This window comes from Charadrius vociferus, unplaced genomic scaffold (genome assembly GCF_000708025.1).
Source record: "Charadrius vociferus isolate BGI_N301 unplaced genomic scaffold, ASM70802v2 scaffold218, whole genome shotgun sequence".
In the NCBI taxonomy this organism is placed as follows: domain Eukaryota; kingdom Metazoa; phylum Chordata; class Aves; order Charadriiformes; family Charadriidae; genus Charadrius; species Charadrius vociferus.
Genome location: NW_009650084.1, coordinates 319,929 through 345,956, shown reverse-complemented (window position 1 = coordinate 345,956; position 26,028 = coordinate 319,929). Strand labels below are relative to the sequence as shown.

The window sequence follows — 26,028 nt, the reverse complement described above, 5'->3', positions numbered from 1 at the left end:
TGCTGACCCAAATTTGTTTTCTGTTTTCTGTTGACCAAGAGTTTTTCTAAAGGTCACAACTGAGTCTTCAACCGGAAAAAGAAACTCTAGCAATAAGAAGAGCAGCAACCATTTGCTCTCTAGCCCAGATACATAAAACTGACATAAGCACATAAAAGCCCCCACCTCCAAACAAAAACCCGAACCAACCAAACAAAAAAACCCACTAGTGTCATCTCTGTGTCAAGCATAGCCTGAGTCATTATCTCCAAACAACAGAATACAGAATAATCTCAGTACAGGTAAATTAAAAACTTGTATGTAAATATTTTATTCTCATATTTTGCAAATCAGAAAGCAGTGTTTGGTAATAAAAAATAACACAGAATTATTATTTTTCTTCCAGTCCACACTCATATATTACCAGGTTTTCCACATTAGAGATAAAACTGTCTCTTACAGTCTAAAGGTAACATTCACTTTTGGTATATTCTGTACTTTTGGCTTATTTAATATTAGTCTTCTGAACTATTTACAAATATATTACAACCTTTAAACCTCAAAGCAAAGGAGTATTTCAATAATCAATCTGACATAAGGATCAGTAGCTCCTACATAACTTCAGTGTTTAAGAGAAACTATACACGCAGTGCGGTAGGTCTGAATAATTTATATCTTTAAAAAAAAAAAAAGAAAAGCATTGAAAGTTTCTGAATACAAAACTTCCGCATTGCAGTGGTACCTACTGACCCGCCTCGACTGGAGGACAGGAATGTGAGGTGATGTCACTGTGCTTGTAGAGGGCCTCGTCTAAGTCCAGTGCCTTGTTGCTCAACTTGATGGTCATGCAGCCGTGGTAGGACGCTGTGACCGGAGTGGAAGTCACAGGAACATCTGTGTGAAAGGGGAGACAAACATCTCTGATGGCCGGTTTTGAATAAATACCTGCCCAGCCTATGATCAGATGAGCATCACAGAATCATAGAATGGCTTAGGTGGGAAGGGACCTTGAAGATCACCGAGTTCCAACCCCCCTGCCATGGGCAGGGACACCTCCACCAGACCAGGTTGCTCAAAGCCCCATACAACCTGGCCTTGAACACTTCCAGGGATGGTCCATCCACAGCTTCCCTTGGCATCCTGTTCCAGTGTCTCACTACCCTGAGTGAAAAAATTCTTCCTAATATCTATTCTAAACCTGCCCCCTTCTAGTTTGCCATTACCCCTCGTCCTATCGCTACATGCCCTTGTGAAGAGTCCCTCTCCAGCTTTCTTGCAGGTGCCCCTCAGATACTGGAAAGATCACTTCAATGAATTCAAACTCTCCTCCACTCTGGGATTTATACCTCCCTCCTGCCCCTCTCACCAGAAGGCAAGAACACAATCCCAGACATGGGGAAAACGCCATCTGCTCTCGTGCACAAAAGCCCTTCTCCCAGGCTGAACCCTTCCGCAGCTGCTCTGTGTCTCTACAAGGCCTCCAGTACTGATTAAACCATGTGCTGCGCAGCAGCAAGGCTTCGCTTCAGTTGCACACTGTGTTCACGTTGCTTTCCATTTTGACGTTTCCCTCCCTCCATCTCTGGACCCTCTGCCAAAAGATTATAGCAAGAACTCCGTGACAGGGAGGCTCCTCCTCTATGCGGTCTCTACCACTTGCTGCACTCATCTTTACCGTTCTCTGATCGTGCACAACGAGGTTGCTGGCATTCATCAGAAAGGTGCTGGAATACATCAGTTGAGCTGGTAAGACTAATGAGACTAATTTTTAATACAGAGATCCACTGGTGACATACTTTTGATAAGTTTACCAGAGGCAGAAAACAAATAGCAAGGAAGAAGACACTAAGTACAATCCAACAGACTAGAGAAAATTAGTCAATCTTACTACTAACTTCTGTAACATCATACAAAAACTGACCCTAAACAAACTAAAACCCCCACATGTAATAAAGTAATAACATGAAAATTTGTGAACTGTGTCCTCTACCTTTCCCCAAAGATTATTAGTTTATTTACAACCCAAAGCCAATCCAATCAAGCTGGTGGTGCAATAGAAAGCAATGAATGTCTCAAAAGATTATTTAACTTCAGAGTGATGCAGGTAGCTAAGTAAACTGCTTATCTTTACACTGAAGCAAGGACAACTTGAACAATAGGTTGTCCTGTTGACCTGAGGTTATATGCAATTCAAAGGGTTCTGCCTGGGGACATGCAGGGCCAAATAAGTTGATGTGATCAAACGCAGCTCAGACTGAGGACAGACTCTGGGACTGAGTATGAGAAAGAATATTTGTGTGGTATCTGTAAGCCACAAAGAGATACTAAAAATTTTTCAGCTTCCTGGCTGAAAAGTAACGTCGTTTGGTGGTTGCTTAAACTAATCATTTTAGCTATTTCCTATTCCTCCCCATTCACCAAATTTTATCTGGGAAGTCTGCTTAAGAGAAGGGGACACCTGTGTTGCAGTATGTAACCTAAGTTTTGACTCAGAAGAAATTGAGAGTGTTGGCTTAATGGCTTGAACACTTGGCTAAGGAATCATGCAGATCGTTGTTACATGTGCCACAGGGCTGACTGAAAGACAGTATGGGCTTTTAGATGGATTTGTATGATACTACAAAAAAATAATTAAAAAAAAAAAGATTATCTTTGTGTTATAATTGCAAATCAGGTCAAATATTTAATTTTCTGTTAAGACTAGAAATAGATCTGTCTGAAATGTGGTCCTGTAAAGAATCAAAAGCCTTGTTTAAAGGCTCCTTCACCTGGTGGTATACACATTGTCTGGAAAAACACCTATGCATTATATAAATTACACAATTTAGGATTTACCAGAACTATACTGAAAATACTATAGAAAAGGTAGTAAATGCCTGTATGTTACCTGTTGTCTCTTGAAACTCTAAATAATGTTTCTTCCACATCTGCAATATTAGCTGTACTTAGGATGGGACATACTACATATTTTGACTCAGAATTCTTTCTTTAATTTTGGCAAATGGAATAAAGACGTTAAGTGTGACCACTATACTTTGTTTTTTCCACAGGGTATGGAAGCAGGGAAAAAATAAAAACGACGTAATGTTTGCAAAATTTGAATGAGCCAAACTCACTTAGATCTGACCATTTGGTATAGTTATTTAACCCAGAGTGATGAATCCAACCAAAGTGCTGAAATGTTTATTCGTTTGGCAAATGACAAGGTTTCTCAACACAAGTGCTGGGTTCCTCTCAATGGCCAAAGCAGACCACATGCAGAAATTCCTGTTGCTAAGCACAACAGAACAAAGCGGGAAAGTAGCTAAACCTACAGAAGCCAGCTGGGTCTAAACCATCATAGCTATGATATCTCACACTTAGTCCTACATAATTAAAAACTGCTTCACCCAGCATGGTTAGTCTAACAGAACCACAGAAAACTCGGGACAGCTACAGAATGGGATTGTTTACTGAGCTGTGAAAGTCTCTGCTGTGCATTTGAAAGCTACTCGAAAGAAAGCAGGCGACCTCTCTTCCTTGTGCAACGGCCAGCTCGGACAATTCAGTCTGACACTGGAAAATGCCACATTTGGGGATTTGGCCTTGTACCTGCCGGTGTGTGAACGTCCCAGTGTGTGTGGCCTCCCCTTTTTAGGTGTCACTAGGAGCCATTTACATCATCGGCATAAATACTCTGTAAACTCTTGTTCATGGTGGGAACAGTCACGCCATGTGTCCTAGCACACACGGCACCTCAGCCACCCTGTTCCAGCTTGACTGCTTTAGCACCTACCAAGAGGCCAACATCGCTGCCCCTCCTTTGCCTGGGCAAGTAAGGGCAAGATTTTGCTTAGCTGCTGGCAATAAAATAGGATGTACTGCTGTGCTTTAGAGAAATAAGTGTTTCCCTAATTGCATTCCTCAGCAGTAGGGACTGATAAACCAGTTGAGCCAGAACAAGAAACAAACCCCCAAACTTGGCCAAAATTCATGATTCAGATGAAAGTTTGATCTTCCAGGTTCACGACAGAGGAGCAAACTGACCTCCCACAAGAACCCCTATTGTTGCTGAAAAGCTGGCAAAGCTATAAATTGTGGTAGCCCCAATTTATAGCACAGAGGGAAGAAATCTGTTTATCATGGAGTGGTATCATCAGTTCACAGAGAACATCAGCCAGGGAGAATCACCACACTGGGCTTCCCAAGCGTCAGTCAAAACAATGTGGGGCCCACTGGTACTCCCCACAAGGAGTGCTCGTGCGCTCTCACCTAATGAGCATTAATGAAGCACTGCAGGAGCCTGTGGTACAGCTCCTATGGACTGTATAAAGTTTAAGACAAAGACCCTGCTTACAGCTACCCTTCAGAAAAATCATTCCTATTGTTGACCCAGCAAAACCTTCTCTTTCTATTTTTGCCTCCAGCTGTCCTCAGAAGGACACCATTGTTCAGAAAAATAACATGTTAAGATCAGATGCCTGTATTGCAGACAAAGCCTGCTCAAGCAGAAACAGAGAAGGAGGCTCCCAGCTTGAATGAACTGAGACAGTTTTCCTGACTACCAGCTCAGCAAAGTTAGTTGGGACTTTGTAGTCCAAGCTACAAAACTGGGTGCTCACCTGGCAATCCTCCCACATATGTCTTCACCGTTGACTGCAAAGAGCTCTCCAAGATGGACAGACTGTCCTCTAACTCAGAGAGGCTTAGTTCACTCTCTCCCGCTATCCCATCTACCCTCAGGGATAAGTGATCCTTCTTGAGGAGGATGTCCACAGAGTGTTCCTTCTTATCGCAGAGATTTATTGCCAGTCTGGACACAACTGTGTTCTTCAAGGCCACGATGACAAACTGGACAGCAGGGGAAAGAAGAAAAAGGCAGTGAGTACAAATATATTGAGCCATGCTTATCCAAGACCAGGATAATCCTACTGTCATCTTATTTACAAAGTTTTTGCAGACCCACCAGATAATTAGCTTTATTATGATTGCTGATCGTGTTCTGAGCTCACTTGCATAGATGAAAAGCCAGTGAACCAGTGGGACTAATTGTTAGTCATAACCACTGTCTTCGCAGAGAGAATTCTTAGTGGGTCTTACTGAGGTGGTTATATTGCCCTGGAAACACATAGACTAGAGCTGCTGTACTATAAATGAAAATCTGGCTCATGGGTTTTAGTGAAATTATTCCTGATTTACGTGTAATGCCAGAATCTATCTCTTTATTATGTATACCATTAAATCAGTAGCTTCAGCACTCCATCATAACTGGCCTTTCACAGCACCTGGAGTGACACCTAAGCCTATCTCTTGACTACCTTGGGACTATTACTGATGACCTCCAGAGAATGGCAATTCTTTGCTTATGGCATTAAACAGCTTCTGTGCCAGAAAAACATAACAAAATATGCCTACATTCAAGAGACCAGTTTCAGCTTTTACCTAGACAATATTTGCAAAGAGCTCCCTAGTCGCATCTGACATGTACCCATATGAGGCAGAACTTCGGTGTCAGCCAAGAACCTCAGTCTCAGACCATGGTGGGGGCAAATAAGCAGGCAGGCAGCAAACCTGACAACTTTCAGTTCCCTGGAAACAGCAAGGAACCTTCTTTAGAAAAATGCTCAAGTCTGTACCTGTTGTTTCACTTTCTTTGTGGAGTGATAATCAATCAGAGATAGTGATAAAGGGACAGATGCTTCTTCTGTAACTAGAGCGAACAACACACCAGTATCTGTTGCTGGTTGAATTGCAGCATTTACTTCTATTTCCCAACTTGTCTTGGTTTCATTTCCAGAAGAAGGTTGCACTGCAGAAAAAGAAATGCGTAGCATGACAAACATAGGACTAAAAGGGTAGGTTGTGCAATTTCTGCCTGGAGAAGAGGATAGATGAATGACCATACGGAGGGACTGCCACATTTCTTTTACTCAAAAAAAACCCCAAAACAACCAAACTCCAAAGCACCTGAACATAAAATCAGAGAAGAAAATGCCATATTTTCTCTTGTTACCTTCTGCATTCTGCTGCCTTTCAGAATGTCAAAGGACAAGGTTAAGCTTCTTTATCACAAAGAGAGATTCAAATTCCCATGTCTGTCAATCCAACACATTCAAAGAACTGCTGCAAGACAGGGCACCCAATTTTTAAATTGTTCTGGACTGTCCAAAGATCACTGAGGAATCTAAGTCCAAAACTGACATAAAGGAAACATTTCTATGAAAGTCTGTGTTAAATGGAAAAAGAATATAAGCATACTGCACTGATCACCTACCTAATCACTTCCTGATCACCGACCTCTCAGAAGCATTGGATGTTTTATCTCACCTGCTAAACTCTGAATTAAACCCTCTGGCATCTTTCTTACTGACCCAGTGCCTTGTAATTTAAAAACTGATGCTGGCTACAAAGAAAGATTTCAATCCTGCGTCTACAACCTCCCTTCATAGGAGTATTAGCTTTGCTGTTCCTCACATCTTGAAATATAATAAATAAGTTCTTTATAAAGCTTACCATTACAAAGCCAAAAAAACCCCAAAACAAACCAACCAAACAAAAGGAGGATTATTGTTTGTAGAAAAAAGAATATAAAAATGAAGGTGCTGAGGACTTATTTCTGCTGAGTGCTATCATTTGCACTTCAGATGCTGCCTTGTCTCTACTTTGCAGCTTTTGAATCCATGTGGTAAACAAGATGACAGACACCTGATACTTCCTAATTTACAATAGCAGAGCAGAAAAATCCACATAATGATGCACAGAAGGCTTCTGCAGAGGAGGAATTGCACACAAAACTAAAATAGATAGTTGGCATTTGTATGGGCTTAAAAATACCGACAGTGGATCGCACATATAAACAAACAGAATAATCCAGAAGAAAGAAAAGGTGCCTTTCTGAGTGCTAAATTAGTATGGCCAGGTTTGGCTTGAAATTGTTACTACTGTATCTAAGCCAATTTCATGCAGCTTCTGTCAGAGATATGCTTAGTGTGTTTGTCCCAAGTATAACGAATACCACCCAAGGATTAAAAGTAAATCTGATCTTGGACATTTTGCTACAGACAATATTGATTTTTGGTCCATCGTAAACTCAAGATATAGCACTATGGCTTGCAGCTCTCCCTCTTTAGCAGAAAACAGTGGGTAATGTTGGGAACCACCTACGCTGCTGACAGAGGGATGTGAAGCCCCTAATGGTGAGGATGAGCTGGAACCAGCCTGGATGTGAAATGCATTACTTGAGCTATACAGAGAGAACCTAATCCATCCTGGTCACATTTACACTGGCTCTAACCATCACACATAAGCCTTCCTTTGCTGTGAACCACAAGTTTAGCTATTCCTTCTCCATCCACAGCTGCCAGTCTTTTCTGCATCGATCAGCGCTGGGTCTGGCATACACGTAAGTTCCAAACTGTTTATTAACCAAGTATGGTTAATGGCAGGACAACAGGTCAGAAATAAAAAAACCCAAACCATAAAGTACTTACTGTAAGTAAGATTAAACACAGCAAAACCTCGGCCAGGATAGAAAGACCCTCGTCCTGCTACAGAAAAGCACTGCATCTTTTCATTCATTTTTATGGTCTCTTGGATAGTGGTGTCCTCCCCGTTCAGCCAGTTCCATGCCCGCATACAACCATCCAGCCGAGGGTTTATCTAGGAAGATAAAGGAGTATCTCATGCCTCAAAGTACTGTTCAGTGAAGAGTATCTGATTTTGGGCTCAGAGGAATACTAAGTTATATTGTGATACTAAATAGGAGAAATCATTTTGACGTGTTATGCACACGCAAACCAATTGGTGGCAACCCCAACCCCACAATCCCAAGCAAGTCAGTCATCAGTATTCCCCAGGAAACTCCCCTGAGCTCAGCTTGTCTTCACAGGACAGAAGGGCACTAGCTAACGCAGGTGCTGATTTGGTTGTATTGATTCTGTTAGCTGCTTCCATGTGCTGCACATCATTAGTGCAATTTACTCCTAAAGCTCCGTAGCCGAAGCTTTGTAACTCCCAAAATTCTGCACTGCGAATGCTGGAGGCTAACCTGAAGTTAAAAAAAACAAACCTTTGTGTCATTGCAAACAGCCTTCATGACACACAAGATGTTGGACCTGATCCTGGTATAAGTTGTCAGGTACTGGCTTAAGGGAGGGGTGCCTACAAGCTACAAGATGGGCACGCCACTCTGTACACACCTTGTTCCTTCCAGCTTCTGGTTACATTATCCTGTACCAAATGTCAGCATTAAAGTGTGAGACAGTGTGTAAAGAGAAGGCTCCTTGCAAAGCATCTAAATCAGCACCATTACCCCCAATTAACTGAAGCAGAGAGAGAATTAAGCGTCTGAGCCAGGATACAAACCTCAGGAGTTTTTGGCTCTCGATCCTATATTCAGACCACACCCTGAGCTTAATGTTTCAGACAAGCAGTGGCCCTGAATGACTTCTTGTGAGGAACAGGAGCCTTCCTCAGCTGCTGTACTCCCAGTCACAGAGCCGCAAGCTTGTCACCTCGTTTAGAAATAAGGCGATGCCAATTTGGGTTTCAAGATGCCAACTCTGTGTGTGGTGGACATTCAAAACAGCCTGAGCAGCAGCTGTTTCAGAAACACATCCAATCTCACCAAACAGTGCCTTAACTTCTATCCATATGCCCTATCTACTTGAATTAGGACGAAATAAAGAAAAATAAGCTTCTGTTTTTCCCTGGGTCTTACTAAACTGAAACAGCAAATGCAAGCAGCAAACCCGTGACACAATATACGTGAAGCACAAACTTCAGTCACAACGCAGAAAGTGTCCTCAATGCTGTTTCCAGACGTTGTGGGCACAATAGTACCCTCACACAGAGGTGTGTCTGTCCACTGACCCACCAGGGCCACTCACGGTCTCCCAGCCACCGTGACCACCACTAATTCTGTCACGTGCTCCAGTTTTGCTGTGTCCTAATTCTGCAGGCCAAGGGTAGGCTACACCTCACCCAAACTTATCAATCAAAAATTCAGGAGTCTCACCTTTGCTACTGCCTTAGGCTCCCTCTATAGTCAATGGAGAGAAAGCCGTATCCAGAAGGTGTTAATTCCACCTGTTTCAGGGCAGGCTGAACTGCTCTCGGGAAGGACCTACATTTCCCCAAGAAAAGACGAAATCGAGCCCTTTGGGCATGCAAAAAAATATGAGTGCTAGTGCTATACTTACCGGTAGAATAAGGTCCTTTGTTTTGAAAGGAATGCCTCCTACTGTCAAATTCAGCTGATACAGTCCTTTCTCAAGAGTAAACAGATCCCCTGAGACAGCTATTTTCATAACTGCATCTCTGTTGACCTTTATAACCAAATTTCTTTCGAGTTCTTCAACAGAGATCTGAAAAAGTAAAATTGCAAATAGAATAATTCAGGATAAAAAGAACTTAATATCTGCAGCCTCAACTAAAGGACAGACACCACTAGTGAAAACCCCAAGCTGGAGAAATATTTCCTGTCCCCAAGCCTCTTTGTCTACCTTTTAAGTTACACTCCACCTTGAAATGTAAAACTTTACTCTAGAAAGCAACCTGGGGTTGCCCTAATGTCGAAGAGAGCCCAGCTACTTCAAAACAGCTACAGAAAAATACAAGTGGATTAACTACGTGACATTTGTAGGTTCCTCTATGCAAAATGTAAATGCAATAATGAGTTATTAATGAGAAACTTCCTATTGCAACTGCACATGAAAGGAAAAGCTGGAAAGACAGATCAGAAGATGTCTTTTGTTAGACCAGCAAAAGACAACACAGAAGCCTTCCAGCCACACTAAGTCTAGTCTTTGAATACCGACCCCTGAAAAAAGAACAATAGAAGGTGTCATATTTGAGAGGGCAATAAAAATGGGTAACAGGCAGTAATTTTTCTCTCAAAGGGTCTCTGCAAGTTTTACCTCCAATGTCTCCAAAGAGCTACTTCTGGGAAGATTCTATCACCACTGAAATTTAAAAAAAAAATCCATAATTTTAATTATGATCAGGCTGCACAGAGAAACACTATAAAGCAGCCAGCTCTGCGGAGGGAGAGGAGGAGGCGAAGCACAAAGCTGACACACAGCAGGCTGCTGAACAGCGGCATGGATTCTGTCTTTTGGGACCTGGGTCCTGCTACCGATGGGGGCGTTCTGTGGCCGCAGCAGAAGACAACCTCCTCCTTCCTGCAGAGAAGAAGAAAGGAGCGCACCTCCTCTATTTTGTCATCTTCAAAACAGCACTCCTCCTTCCCACTCCATGACAGACACCCCACCTACCCACTCTTCATCCGTATAGCTCTGCTCCCTGGGACACCCAGATGCTGCCACCATCAGTGAGCCGCTGTATAGAACCAAATATTTATTTCAGCAGCTGTTTAGACTTGTTCTCCCCTCTCCCTGCTAGTAGACCAGGTCATGAGCATCCTTCCCTTTGCATTTCAAGAGCAGCTGCCCCAAAATTGTTTCCATCAGCCACACTGAGCTCGCACTCTGCGGCTGTAACATAAAGAACGACAGAGTTGAGCAGGTTTATATCTGGACGGTCCCTTTGGATTGCAGTCTTCAGTAATGAAGATTGAGTGAGTTTGATAGTTGAAAAGATTATTCACAGACTAACAAGCTGCTTCGCCCATGGATTCCAGTGCAGTCTGGTTTATATTGCTAAAACACTGTTTACACCTGGTGTGTTGCTCCGTATTATATCCTACAGACATGCATTTACTTGTCTGAAGCTTTCTTGTTTAAAGTGGCACCTACACTTCCTGACTGCGTTCCATGGAGACACACAAGCCAGCCTCAAGCAGGCTTTTTTGGGCATTGGCAGGCTGTAAAGTCCACTCAGTGGGTGGGAACATTAGCCCACAGGTCCTGGCAGCCACAGCCCCACCGGCTTAGCTACACTGGCTATCAAGCTAAAAACTCACTCAGACACCTCTACTTGGTGTCGTGGTCACCGCTGCCCTAATGCAGTGGGGTGCAGAGCGCTGTAAGGAGCTGGCACAGACCCTCTCCCCGCTCCTGGCACAGATTGCGGGCAGCCATGGAGCAAACGGGAACAGGGGAAAAGCCGGCTGCAGCAATGCCCGTACTGTGCTTCCTCTGGGAAGAAATCCTGCAACTTGTAGGATTACCACCAAAATTCACGGCCTTCTAAAATTTTATTAGGTTGTACAGAAAGTAGTAATACAGAAATTTTAAAAGTCTGAGTTCTTCGCCGCTTCTGATTGTTAATATAAACAAACCCAAATCAGTGGAAACTTGCACAGGCGAAGGAGTTAATCCTCATGGAAGCTCTTAACAAATTCCAGTTTAGGAAATTACATTCTGCCTACTTCATGCTGCCCTCTGGCAGTTTCAGCTGCGGTTCCTTATATTCAAAGCTTAATTGCTGGTGCACCACCATCACCTACGTGCCAAAAGGGGAAGCGTTTTGGTAGTTAGCAGGCTGCTCTAATTCCCTCCTTGCAGCTAGCTGCTGCCTGCCACAGTGTGCTCGGGGATGACCGGGAGGGCGGTTCTCGTAGCTAAGGGTTCCCATATGGTGAGCCATAAGGGCAGTCAGCTTTGTGTTTTTGATTCAAGCCCTGGATAACTCACAGCGCAGAGCCAGCCTGTCTGCTTTTGGCTGTAAAGCAAGTGGCCAGCACTGCAAAGGAACAGGACTACAGGCAGTCGAAGGGTTAAAGCCAAATATGAATCTGCTTGCGATTGCTTAACCTTCAGTTCTGACATTTAACGGTGCAGGTAGGTTATTATTTTTGCTAGCTATAAAGTACCCAGAGCAGTACTAAACTAAATACTGAAAATAAGACAAAACTATGACTTTTTTTGGAAATGCAAAACAAACAGAAGGCAAGTGTGTTCTCTACTATCATCGGTTCATACACGCCACTTCATCAAGCTGAATTACACACAAACAACTACATCAGAAGCTTTTCTTGAGGCTTGCTTGTTTGTGTTTTCAATGCTGGGAATGATCATTTAAAAATAGATTAGGAGAGATCAGAGAAAATACCTAGGCAGAAATACTGGCCTGAAGTTTTGAAAATGCCCTCATATGTCCATAAAAGTAAGCAGCTTTTGCTTAAGAGACCAAAAGTCACACACAGCTGGTGCTTTTTCTCATGTTTTGCTTTTAAGTAGCCATTGTTTTTTCATCCGGTGAAAGTTAAGTAGTAAAATTACTATTTTCTCACAACGTCTCTAAAGTTCTCCCAAGTTCCAAACTCCACTGTTGTAGGTCTAACCAAAACTAAGAGCTTGATCCTGTGCACGCTGAAGGCCAGAGCCAAGCTCCCAAACTGCATTTGAGTCTGGACTGTGACTTCTGAAGGTTGTTGGGGTTGTGTTTCACAGAACATGAGGTTGAAAAGTACACGCACAAGTCCACACTTAAAATGAAATGTGTGGCTACATGTTTTATAAAAAGAGACGGGTAAAAAGGAATAGCCCTTCCTCAACAGGATTTCCCAAATTAAAAACCATGCCAGACAGAAGAAAAAGGAGAAATGAGGGCGGGGATTAAACGGGGGAGCAGATTTATAGTTTTATGGCTCTGTCATACAGATTAAATGGCATTTAGGGACAGGGGTGATCCTGGATGTTAAGCAGAAGAGCACGAAGTACCTGGAGGGTGGAGTCAAGGGATAAGAAAGCAGAGCAGAGAAAGGAGAAATCACCAGTGCCCCAGCAACGCAAGCAGCATCCCAAGTCTCTGAGTCAACCATGAAGTCAAGAGACTCCTTCCTCCTCGTGGCATTCACCTGTGGGTAAATCCTTCTGCCTTTGGCCGGTATCAGGCACAGCATTAACAGTTTCACTTTGGGAGACAGTCACCAGAGCTATGGCCATCAACCTGCTCCAAGCAGGCACTCCTGTGCCAGCACAGCGTGATGCTCTCTCCTCCACTTGTGCCATACTACATCTCTGGCAGCTGCCAGACCCTGCTCAGCCCAAGCTCAGGGCAGCACTGCTGGCAGCAGGGACACCTCTACCCCCACTTTGGGGTGGCTCCTGTCCACCTGCAGCGCACTGGGCACGTGCTGCTGTCACAGCACCCACAGCTCTGCCTGCACTGTCCCAAAAAACCTTATGGAAGAGTTTCCAAGGGATTTATACAAGCTCTAAAAAAACGCACAAAGAGTGCGTTGCTGAAGCAACCTAACCAGACAATTTGTTGGTTATGATGGTACCTGGGGATAAGAGCCCTCACACTGCTGGCTGGCAGGAGACCAATAATTCTTGCCTAAAAATGATACTTACTTTTATCATACTGCCTTCTCTCCCTGCAAAAAGCAAACACAGCCTTTGTTTACCCCCTAACTCCTATGTGTTTGAGCATTTTTTTATTACTTGAAGAATGAAAAGAAATTTCAGCTATTTCTCCCAAAACTAAGATAGGAAAGTTTGTAATTACTTCATAATGAGGTCTGCCACTTAACAAGTATGTTATGCTTCTGTGTTAAATGGTTTAACTTGGTAATGACTGCTTTTTGTGACTCCCAAGTCACCCAGTGGCATCAACTCTGCTTTTCACGTCTTCCATCACCATCCTCCCCGTGCAGGCAATTACAGTTAGAATCATAGAATCATTTAGGTTGGAAAAGACCTTTAAAATCATCGAGTCCAACTGTTAACCCAGCACTGCCAAGTCAACCACTAAACCATGTCCCTCAGCACCACATCTACCCATCTTTCAAATACCTCCAGGGATGGCAACTCCACCACTTCCCTGGGCAGCCTGTTCCAATGCTTAACAACCCTTTCTGTGAAGAATTTTTTCCTAATATCCATCCTAACCCTACCCTGACGTAACTTGAGGCCATTTCTTCTTGTGCTATATGACTTGTTACTAGCAAGAAGAGACTGACCCCCACCTCGCTACAACCTCCTTTCAGGTAGTTGTAGAGAGCGATAAGGTCTTCCCTCAGTTTCCTCTTCTCCAGGCTAAACAACCCCAGTTCCCTCAGCAGCTCCTCATAAAACTTGTTCTCTAGATCCCTCACCAGCTTTGGTGCCTTTCTCTGGACACGCTCCAGCACCTCTATGTCTTTCTTATAGCGACGGGCCCAAAACTGAACACAGTACTCGAGGTGGACCCTCACCAGTGCCGAGTACAGGGGGATGATCACTTCCCTAGTCCTGCTGGCCATATTCCTCATACAAGCAAGGAAGCTGTTGGTGGTCTTGGCCACCTGGGCACACTGCTGGCTCATATTCAAGTCAGCTGTCGACCAGCACCCCCAGGTCCTTTTCTGCCGGGCAGCTTTCCAGCCACTTTTCCCCAGTCCTGTACTGCTGCATGGGGTTGTTGTGACCCATGTGCAGGACCCGGAACTTGGTCTTGTTGAACCTCATACCATTGGCCTCGGCCCATCCATCCAGCCTGTCCAGATCCCTCTGTAGAGCCTTCCTACCTTCAAGCATTTCAATACTCCCACCCAACTTGGTGTTGTCTGCAAACTTACTGAGGGTGCACTCAATCCCCTTGTCCAGATCATTGATAAAGGTATTAAACAGAACTGGCCCCAGTGCTGAGCCTTGGGGAACACCACTTGTGACCAGCTGCTGACTGGATTTAACTCCATTGACCACCACTCTTTGGGCCCGGCCACCCAGCCAGTTTTTTACCCAGTGAAGAGTACGCTCATTCAAGCCAGAAAATTATTCAGAGTTACCAGTATATATGTGAGTTAGCTGAGAACTTCCCACCCACTCCCCAAGAGACACATCAACTTCAAAGTCAAAAGATCTAACTAAGTAAGACAAAATGAAAGGGGGGGGGGGAAAGGCACAAATGAGAAGACGCATAAATAAATTGCTAATCTAGTGTAGATCATACTACAGGATGCTTTTCCTGATCCTTCAAAAGTAGTAACACCCACGATGCTTCCTGAACCACCAGGATATGTTCTGAGAGAGCGTCAAGAACCTGAATTCTTACAAGCTCCAAGATGCAGTGCATGGTCTTGTGAGATTGCTGTGATTATGTTACTAGTAAGCAGAGATCCACTTAGTTTCTAATGGACCCCAATATCTTTACAAGCGAAATGGACTATTTTGTATATAAACAAGCCTGAGGAGTTTAAAAGAGGATACTGTAGCATTAGAGATTTGTCAAGGGCTCAGACAATCTGAGCGCTGTGACTAAACAAACAGATGAATAAACAAAAACAACCACACACAACATACAGCTAATAAACCACCCTTGGAAACTTCCTTGAGAGAACAGGTACTGAATTCCTTCCCTCTTACCCCCTCCTAATCCTCACCCAGAAGGCACCTTCTCGAACAAACACGGAGTCATCTTAGCACTGCTGCATCCCAGAGGCACTGTGTCTGCTCTGGTCAGGCTAGTGTCATACAAATCAGTGACCCAGTCTAGTTTACAATGGATATAAAGTATAATGCAATTTCTTCGGAAAAATATCCTAGTCTTACCTTAGGAAGTATAATGTACTGGCATGCATTGAATGGATAGGTTGGAAAAGCATCTTCTCAAAACTACAAAGAATACACGAAGTCTAGCTGCACTTGACAGAGTCCATCAGGAGCAAGCCAAGACGGGGTAAGATCTCAGCAGCAGTGTGGACTCACCATTTGCCACATGCCATGGTTGATAAGCGGTCCACTGCTGGTCACACGGCCTATTCCATTGTATTTCAGCTGCAGCTCTAGCCGTCCCTTGCGCAAAGCCAAGACTACCCATGTGCTGTCTTGATGGCCTCCAGCAAAGAAAAGGATACCTTCAGGATCAAAGGTTCTAAAGTCGAACTCAGCCACAAGTCTGACCGCACAGGTGCCAAGAAATAAATTAGTTATGCAGAGTTCAAAAACCACAGAGTACTTTCCATACAGATAGCATCAATTCTAGCAGTTCTAAAGCTCCATTAAAACATACTAGCTTTTAATGCACTCCTGAAAGACTTAAGCTGTGAAGACGGATTTTAAAATAGCGTCAAGAATAAAGAATACATTATTGGACTTCAGTAATTATCTTAGGAGCTCTGCGGTCAAGGCTGCCTTTCTCTATTACTGGTTTGGGTAATGTTTCGCCTTACAGGACTCCATAATCCAAACAAATAAGGATGATCATAGGGATAATTGTTATTGTAATGACTTAACTCCATTCCATGCATTAAAGCTGGACAACCAACTGTAATTCTAAATTGTCCTCACCTCGTCAGTTGTTTCCTTTTGAAGCGCAGCCTGATAACAGGAGTGCCACTGAACATCCTCCCCAGGTACAAGGATTTAATACTTTTTCCAACAGCAAAAGGCACACATGGTATTATGTTCTATAATCAAAACACATTTTTGAGTGTTTTTTCTCCTCATACAGCAGAAAGAGAATCAGAGAGTGTGCATCCTCTTCTCATGTAGTTGCTGTACATACAGCAAGCTATGGCACTTTAATGTTTATACTGTCAAAATACAGTTGTTTTGATACTGAAAACATTTCCTCTTTCCTTCCCTCCTCCCTCCTATCTGCCTCCAAGGAGTGTTTTCCTGTTGCAAAATGAAATCATGTTCACGATTCACAGCATAAGGTTTTCTACAGCAACATCGTGCCTGCAACAAAAGATGTGCTAAGAACTTGCTGTTGGTTGGTTTCTGCAGAGGCAGTGGGTGACGCTGAAGCACATCCACCTCAAATGAGACCTTCACACCGTCCTACTGGGTCTAACTCAGAAAAGCTTGTGCAGCCAGAGGTAACTCACAGCCAAACAGAGGGCTGGCAGGGCTATCGCTGGCATGCTCTTTTTGGAATGGGGACAGGAGGAGCATGAGAACAGAGACTCTGAATGAACTTCCTCCCAAAAAGGCTAACGAGACCCTTCTTTTCAGGAGAGCTACTGTCCCCAGCTCACATGGCCTTGCCAATATGATTCCCTCCTTCTGGTCACTCAGCTAAAATGGCTTTGGTCCAGAGCTTCAACAGTTATTCTAAGTTGCAATGTAAAATAAAGGTCTGTTTAGCAGTTATGGTAACAAAGACTAACATACCTCACATGTATTCATGTCCCACGAAAGTTTCACTCCCCCTCTGCCATCGCAATGACAGGTATAACTCCCTGGCGAGTTGACACAGGTCTGCTCACAGAGCTTTTCTTCACATTCATTTATATCTACACAAAACCAGCAAAGAAGAGAGGAGAAAACAGCGATTGAGTTTGCTTAAACATGAATCATCTGCGGGGACAAAAACGTTATCAGTGCTGTTTTGTAGCACCTTTCATTCGAGCGTGCCCAAGCGCTCCACAGCCAGTACTTATCCCATGCCACACCTTTACAGGAGGGAAGAGTTAGAATTAGCATCTGCACAAATCTGTTTTCACAGACAGATTCCAGCTGCCCAAAGACACACAGCATGTCAGTGGGAAGGCTGAAGGCAGAGCTCAACACCTCGTCTGCTGGTTCAGAGCCCTGGGCTTTAACTTCTACGCGAGACTTCCTCCCTTCAGGTCCCGTCGGCTCAACTGCACTGACCGGCTCCTGCGCCTTCAACTTAGCTTCAACTCAGGCACTGCTTGCTTCATTGCTACCCAGCAGCTGGATCCTCAGCAGACAAGGAAAAGCTGAGTTTCTCATTCATTATTTTGTTGGGGTTTTTTTCTTCAGCTTGTTTTTATCCGCTTCGCAGTCAAATGGAGGAAAACAAATTGTGATGGCCCACAGGGATCTCTTCAGGCAGAGATGAACAGTTAGAGCCCAGCAGGGCTGGTTGGCGTGTGATTCAAGTCATTACGTTAACTTAGACAAAAGGCAGGGAACAATGCTAGTTTTGGAATACTTTCAAAACTTACTCCGTTGAGAAAGCTTGCAGGCAGTGTAGCCAGCAGAACTGTGCATGGTTCCAATGCATATTAAGCTCCTAGTTCAGAGTAATACCACAAGACAGGTTTTGAGAGAACAACAGCTACTGCTCTGTAACTTTTCTTGCGCTACAAGAGACAGCAACACACACTGATGCTCCTGAGCTTCTACCAGATCTTGTACTTGTAATAAATTCAAGAAATCTCAGTACTCGGGCTCATACAGCTTGATTAAAGTCATCAAAGATGACCACAAACTGCAAACTCACTCACAACTAGGGAAAGGGAAGAGAAGTCCAGTGTGTAAGCAAGATTAAAAAAAAAAAAAAAAAGCCTTTACTGAAGCCTGAAATTAAACTTCTGGGGTTTTATAGCTTTAAATCATATAATAAATGCTAACATGATGTTATTTTATGAGCTTACCCTGACAAGTCTTTCTCAAGTCGTCGTACTTGTAGCCTGCATCACAAACACATTCGTATGAGCTTATTAAATTTTTACAATGGGCTTCTCCACAGATATCTGGTGATGCTGTGCATTCATCTATGTCTGCAAAACAAGCAATTAAACAACACTATTTCAGATGAGTATAATCGCTTCACTGTTTTCACACTGGAGTGGGCTCAGGGTCAACCAGTCCCTCTATTATTTTTGGTAACTGAAAAAATAGTATCTTTTAGAATCTACCTTTAGGGTTAGCTATAAGAAGTGACTCCAGGCTTTCAAAACCAGTTGGTGTTTCTCTCTTTAAGCCATTAACCGGTATTGGAAAAAACAATGCAAAATGAGCCAGGGGAAGAACTGTAAAACAAAATAGGTCCCACAAAACCAAAAAATTCTACTCCATTCTGGAGGCTGAAACTGGGTTAAAAAGTCGTATGATTTTTACCAAAACACAGAAGGGACATGCAGCCTGTGGAGCATCACAGATTTCCATTCTCCTTCCTCAGACAAGCAAACTACCCTTTTTCATGCATTCACAAAACTAAGATCTGAATCTGCTGATCTGTAGTTGTAAAGGGGAATTGAAGCAGCCCAATTTGTCACAAAGAACAAATCATGTCTGAGAGATGTTGTGGGGTTTCACCACGAAGGCAGGCAATGGACTGGAACTGGAGATCCATAAAAACAAGCAAGTGTTTTTCTAACGTGTTAACTAATACCCACTAAAATCCAACAAAATCCAACAATTACAAAACATTTGCACTATACTGACAGCTTAATATTCTCTTTCGCTTTCTAGTACATGTTAAAACTACAACTACACGTTAGACTTTGTGATTTTCCCACGTATGAGCGAACTGGCCTATGCTTATGTCCTACATTCAGAGTGCTCTAGTAGACAGCACTAGGGTATTACACAAATATACATACATATGAAAACAAAAGTAATTGTGAGCCCACTCACCGTCCACCTGTCCGTGCCAACTGGCACCAGAGGAAAGGCACCATTCAAAGGGGAAGTTGGCTCTTTTAAGCGGCTGCTCCCATTATAAAGGGATACCATGTAATCGATATAGTCATCACTTTAAACAGTGGAAGTGACACAGAAATAAAATCCTGCTCTTTGTCTTTTTTGCCGGCAGCATTATTATGTTGTTCAGATCAGGTATGCAAACTGTTTAAAACTATGTTTCCACATCCATCTGTAAGAGGTACATACACACACTTGCCTGGTTTTTCATGAGATACGCATAACTTTAACAGTCACCTGTGATCATTAATGAGTCTGTGTCTCAGCACGCAGTTTCTTAACACTTTTAAAATCTCAGTTGCTTAAGTTTTGGTTATGTAAATTCATTCCACACTTTCAATCAGATACTTCAGATCCTCACTTTCTGTTCTCAGCTGCTATGTAAAACAGTTGCCAACCTTCACTAGGGCCTTTCTACAGCTATTAATATTCAGTTGCAGTGAACTTACCCATCTGTATCTATCTGAATTCACTAGCTGCTGCACATATCCAAATTTAGAAAAATAAATTAAAACAAGAAACACACAAAAGAAAAACAAACGGCTCATATGCTATGGCACCGTGAGCCTGGAAAGAATCATAACACATCTGGCCAGCCCTTCCTCCTCTCAATGTCAGGATATAAGGACCGATCAGCTAAACCAATTTAGCACAATCCAAGCCACAAATCCTCTGTGAATCATGCCTGTGTGATGGTATTGGAGAGCAGCATGGCGACAAGCCCAGGCACATAGCGCTGGCTGGAGCACCCAGTGCAACCCCAGCAGAGCCCAGCTGACGGGAGCAACCAGCAAGGCTCTGCTGGGATAGGGAGTAGACCAGGGCCGCCCAGTGCCACCCAGCTCTCCGAAATACAGTCACAAGTCACTAAGCATCCACTGAAGCAAACTGAGAGGCCCAGCAAAGCTTACCTTCACATATTTTGCTGTCTTTAAGAGCGAAACCACTGTAGCATGAGCAACGGTAGCTGCCTAGCTTGTTGAGGCAGAGCTGGTTACAGCCACCGTTCTGCACTCTGCATTCATCAATATCTGTGTCAAAATAAAGTGTTACAGTCAGCTTTTCACTTCTGTAAATAATCTGGAGGGTGAGAGTTGGGAACGAGAAAGACCAAACAAGAAACTCTATTACAGCTGCATCACAATGATTACAAAAAGTACAAAGATTTCATTCAAACACTGCAAGTATATTAGCTCAAGTTCATTAAACAAAAAACAAACAAAAAAAAAGACAGAGAAGGAACTCGGAGCTAGCAGTGTGCCCAGGTGGCCAACAAGGCCAACAGCATCCTGGCCTGTATCAGGAATAGTGTGGCCAGCAGGACTACGGAAGCGATCATCCCCCTGAACTTGGCACTGGTGAGGCCCCACCTCGAGTACTGTGTTCAGTTTTGGGCCCATCACTACAAGAAAGACATTGAGGTGCTGGAGCGTGTCCAGAGAAGGGCAACAAAGCTGGTGAGAGGTCTAGAGAACAAGTCTTAGGAGGAGCGGCTGAGGGAACTGGGGTTGTTTAGCCTGGAGAAGAGGAAACTGAGGGAAGACCTTATCGCTCTCTACAACTACCTGAAAGGAGGTTGTAGCGAGGTGGGGGTCAGTCTCTTCTTGCTAGTAACAAGTCATATAGCACAAGAAGAAATGGCCTCAAGTTATGCCAAGGTAGGTTTAGGATGGATATTAGGAAAAAATTCTTCACAGGTTGTTAAGCATTGGAACAGGCTGCCCAGGGAAGTGGTGGAGTCGCCATCCCTGGAGGTATTTGAAAGACGGGTAGATGTGGTGCCTAGGGACATGGTTTAGTGGTGGTTTTGGCAGTGTTAGGTTGGTGATTGGACTTGATGATCTCAAAGGTCCCTTCCAACCTAGATAATTCTATTATTCTATGATTCTAACTGTAACTGAGTATCTCCTTCACAGCTCTGAGAATGCAGAAGAGTATCTTTAGCCACTGTGGAGGTGAAGTTTGTTTGCAGAAGTAAACTAATTATAACTAATGTATTTTATATCACAACTAACTTCTAAAATTATACTATGACCAGTACGTTCAGGATGAAAGCTTTAAATAAAACAAGAACAATACATCCTTACTACTACAGAAGTCACGAGAACACAAAACGTTTTAAGTTCACAGCTATTGAGCACTGTGAGCTATAATGGTGCTCCACTGAAGTTAGCAGCAAAAGCCTAATAAATTCAGTAGAGCCTGGACTTCACCCTCGATGTGCCCTACCTGCTCATTATGTCCTGCCTGTATATGGGACTCAAGAGTTAGCTGATGGGTAGAACAGCATATTTCATGGCATTTTATAAGAAAAAGAGGGGATATGCTTCAGACTGATCAGTTGCTGAGCTCTCAAAGCTGATTGCATGCTGATCAGACAACTGTCTCAAATGCTTAAATAAGCTGCTTGTGTGTGATCCTACAGTCTCCCCACAATATTTACATTAGAAGGAGAGGCTTTGGATCTCCTGCTGTCTTGCTTGCCACAATTCTGGACTGGCTGAATGTGATTTCTGGCAATTACTTAATATTGGCAGGCAGAACAGTGGTGGCCCTGACAGGAAGCCTTGCAGGCAGAAGAAGAAAAAAAAGAAACCAGAAAACATGAGGAGGGAAGAAAACTTCAGTATTTCATAAAGGAATACAGAAAGGCCTCCTGGGGGCTGGATCTTTTTGCACACATAATTTTGCCTGAATATTGTCTTTGGAGTTGGTGAAAATACACAGTGGGATGTAAGTGGACACGGAGTAAGGTCCTACTAGCAAGGAGCCTTTAACAGACTAATTTCATCAGCTGGTGCATCATCAGAGTCAGACCCCAACTCGCCTGCTGAAAGTCACTGTTCCCATTGCAGGGGTGCCAGAAAGGAAGATGGGCCAGCTTCTCTGGCTCTGCAGCCTGTGGTCTGTCACATCAGGTTTCACAGCAGCAGTTTGAGGCAGGTCTGCTTGAAAAGCCACTTCAACTCTATTTCTGCTGCCCCTTTCAAAGGGGAGGGACAGAAGGTGGGACTTCTTAGATTGCCTTGCCAAGACCAAGCTCAGATCCATTAAAGTGATATAAAAAACGCTGATGTGAAGGAGTTACCTGATTCACAGAAGGGTAAAAACACAAGTAGTGTGTAATCCAGGTTCAATTATGTGACTTTTGAATTGTGCAGCACAGTGCCAGTGACCATTTGAGGATATAGCAAAACCCAGTACATCTTTGTTACAGGTATAAAAGATAACGAAACCCAATTACCTTTTTCACATGTTTTTCCCTGCCAGCCATGCTTGCATTCACAATAGAAGTCCCCCTTGAGATCTTCACATTTGACGGTCCCCTCTTTGTGACAAGGATCAGGAGAGCACTGGTTTGGCAAATCTGATTTATGTGAGGAATAAAACAAAACAAAACAAAACAGAACAATACACTGAAGTCACTGACAACCAGGTGTTTTGCTCTCACTAAAAGTCAAGAAGCTTAAACAGTAATGGGGAATCACAATCATAAATACTCACACCTGGCAAAACTGGAAGCTAATTCTTAGTGTTCACATGCCAAACAAGCTGTGCCCGGAATTTTGCAGAGCACATGCAGTGGAATTCATTTCATTGCAAAAGGGAGTGAGCTACCACCCCCGCGTATGAAGGGCACATCCTGAAAAAAACAACTCCAAGTAGCTCCTTTTTAAGAAAGTTAATCCAACTCTCCCCAGTTTTGGAGAAAATAGAAAGCAGGCAGCAACTAAAGGACTCGAGAAAGAATGGGTACTCTCTTCAATTACTTCCGGTAGTTCAACTGAGGATCTTACCAGGGCTGAAAGATTTGTTCCTAGCAAAGGCTTATATCTGAAATTTTGGTCAGAGCTGTTCAACTTAGGCTTTTCTATTACGCAGAATAAGAATAAAAAAGAAATACCAACATGTTAACAGCATAACAATAGCAAACCACTAATCCAGTTTACAGACAGCACAACGTTCCTATGGGGCCAACTGAATTACCTGAAGACTAAGTTAAACACACACAGTGCTGCAGTTTATCCAGAGTACCATGGAGTACTAATTTCGTATTTCTTTACATTTATCGCGTTGTACAATATAAAAGTTTTCACCACTCCTTTCTCTGTAGGGTATTTAATTGGGCTTTGGACATAAGGACTGTCTAGTGAGAGTTCAAAAACTATGACAAACATACCTGTCCACTATGCATATGTTTATAAGTAAGATTCCACTGTTGTTCTGAAGAGCACTAACAGATGCCAGAAATCAGCAGATGATTGGCAATGGCTCTCATTAAATATGGTGGGCTGAATGAAGCAGGACAAAATAGATGACGTGTAGAAAGGGGCTCTATAAAAGACCATAAAGGATCACAAATCTCCACAACTTAAAGAATTTGCATTTCAAGTTGCAATTTCCTTCACTTCTATCAAAATACAGCCAAAACATATTGGTTCCAGGCAGTGTCTCTCTTTCCTCCTCTGTAACCAGCACAGCTTCAGCCTCTAGCTAGGGCCACGCCATTGAGAAGATAAGCATTTATCCTGAGCCTCAGCAAGGTGTTCCATCATGGACAAAGGAGGAGAGACCCAGAGGGCAGGTAAGGAATGGAGTGTGACATGGCCAAAGAAATGGTGATTTTCAGTATTTCACATTGATTCTCAGAAGCTAGTGCCTGGGAAAACTCTACAGGGAAAGCACGGATACACAATCCTAAGAGCCTCACAGAAGTAACCATCCACTCACTGCAAACAAGGCCTAATTATCTTTCTCCCTCACCACTCCAACTGTGCAGAGCTGGGGCAAAACCAGAGCCAAGGCAGAAGCCAGGCCACAGAAAAGAAAACACAGCTACATGGGCTGTCTGAACATCCACCTGCCAGAGTACCTCCTGATAAATCACTGCCCAGTCGACACACTGCTGGAGGTTGAGGAGTCGGGGAAGGAGAGGCCAGGTTAAGGCAGAGATGAGCCTCGACAGAGCAGCTCTCATCAGCGTGTTTCTTTTCCTAGGCAGACCAGGATTTGTGTACAGTAAATAGAATGGTTTAGGTACAGTAAGCCAAGTCTGGTATTTTGAAGCAGCACACACTAAGCCTGCCAGACACGGCAACGTTTTCAAAGTCACTTGATAAGCAAAACAAGCCAACAGGGCAATACATGACTTAGCTGGTGTATGCTCAAACTTATGATTCTTTCTCTCAAACAGCATTCAGCCTTGCAGAGCCAGATGGAAATAACACTGCCCAGCAGAATACCACCCTATCGCAACACATGATAAATGGCAGGACCAACCATGGACTTTTCTATCGCATCAACACTGTGCTTATAGTTTGCTCCTCTTATCATGAGAGTTTGAAAATATGAGAGAGAGCTTTATACTCTCCTGGTGGCTTGACAGCTGTGTAATTCTGCCGACTTCATAGAAAGTGCTCCTGATTTAAACCATTGCAAGACAAAATGGAGCTTTTGTTTCCATTCATTTACATGACAGATTTTAGTAAAGATATTAAAAGTAAGGAAGAGCACGACTTTTTTGTGTGCTTTGAGCTGTGTCTGATAGCACATATATGGCTCATAAACTCAGACAGAGAATAGAACTACCAGTTCCATTTTTGAAGTCGGTATGGAAAAAAGACTTTACCTAAGTACACTGACTGCTGCTTGCAGTTCATTACTCTGCAGTGTGAATTTATTTTTTGATATTCACAAAACAGTGCAAATTAAAAACACATTGGGAAAATGCCAGGCTGTGAAGATTGCAACACTCACTATTAAAAAGCAGACACACACGACCTAACAAAAATCCCATTGTGTTTTTTAAGGCTACATACAACTTTTTCTCAAAAAAAAATCCTGTACAGTTTTCCAGACTCTTACAGAACCAAACCCTTAATTCCTAGCTGACCTATAGTATGTCTTTTGGAAAAAAATCCAGATCTGCAGACCAAAGTACAGGTACCTATATATGCGTAAGGCAAGCATCTATATGCAAAGTAATTGTCTTAAATTCTCATTGCAGTCCGTGGAGATCTAGTCAGTACAATAAGCAGAGTCCACAGAGTGATTCAGTTTTCCCCAGAGCAGATGCAGTTGGGTCAGTGGAATCCCTCTAGAACCACTGACTGCAGATTAACTCTCCGCTGACTGTCATGGGAATACCGCTCATGTAGGCACCGGTGCTGGAAACACCTGTACCTGCCTCTCTGAATGCAGAGCTGAATCCTACCTGTAACCCCGATCTAAAGACCTCACGGAACTGAGAATCCTCAAATACTCTGCTAAGCTGCCTAATCACTGTCACAGTTAAAATTTGTACCTTATTTCTAGTATAAACTAGTCTAGTTAATTGCCCTCCAGCCCTCAGGTTGTGCAATGTCTTTGTATGCCAGATTAAAAGAGCCTTCCACTACCTTGTTCTGAGAGGAGAAAGACTGTTAAGAAACAAAATTTCAATGCGTCTTGCAGGCACAACCCCACGGAGCTACACAACCTTTTGGCAGCATCTGTGAAAAATGAAGAGGCACACTGGAATTGGCCAAGCACAAATCCTGTCGTTCTTCCAAGCGTGTTTCAGACTCCTTCTCCGTTACTTCTCCTGTAAATTGACAATGGCTAGCCAAAACTCAGCCATTTAAAAATATTTTAATATTTTGATGGGGGAAAATATTATTTTTTTTCCAAACCGCTGCATCTGCAATGGGCAAAAATCCCTAAAAACAATTATTCAGCTTTTGTTTTTTCAGATCTAGTTCATCACTGTTCTTCAGACTGGCATTTCTAAAACGCTATTAGCTGT

General features: G+C 43.2%; 1 protein-coding gene across 1 annotated transcript in view; it reads right to left on the bottom strand.

Annotated features, from left to right (window-relative positions):
- Nucleotides 1-288: 288 nt before the first annotated feature.
- The window catches only part of GAS6 (growth arrest-specific 6), a 54,798-nt gene continuing 29,058 nt past the window's right edge, over nucleotides 289-26,028 (bottom strand). Inside the window, exons 5-15 of the mRNA XM_009892147.1 lie at nucleotides 22,489-22,611; nucleotides 20,156-20,275; nucleotides 18,194-18,319; nucleotides 16,962-17,083; nucleotides 16,134-16,252; nucleotides 15,552-15,741; nucleotides 9,159-9,323; nucleotides 7,449-7,617; nucleotides 5,595-5,767; nucleotides 4,581-4,809; nucleotides 289-873 (exon numbers count right to left, since the gene is read on the bottom strand). Of these exons, the coding sequence (XP_009890449.1) occupies nucleotides 722-873; nucleotides 4,581-4,809; nucleotides 5,595-5,767; nucleotides 7,449-7,617; nucleotides 9,159-9,323; nucleotides 15,552-15,741; nucleotides 16,134-16,252; nucleotides 16,962-17,083; nucleotides 18,194-18,319; nucleotides 20,156-20,275; nucleotides 22,489-22,611 (1,688 nt within the window). The 3' untranslated portion in view covers nucleotides 289-721. The remainder of the gene's footprint in view (nucleotides 874-4,580; nucleotides 4,810-5,594; nucleotides 5,768-7,448; nucleotides 7,618-9,158; nucleotides 9,324-15,551; nucleotides 15,742-16,133; nucleotides 16,253-16,961; nucleotides 17,084-18,193; nucleotides 18,320-20,155; nucleotides 20,276-22,488; nucleotides 22,612-26,028) is intronic.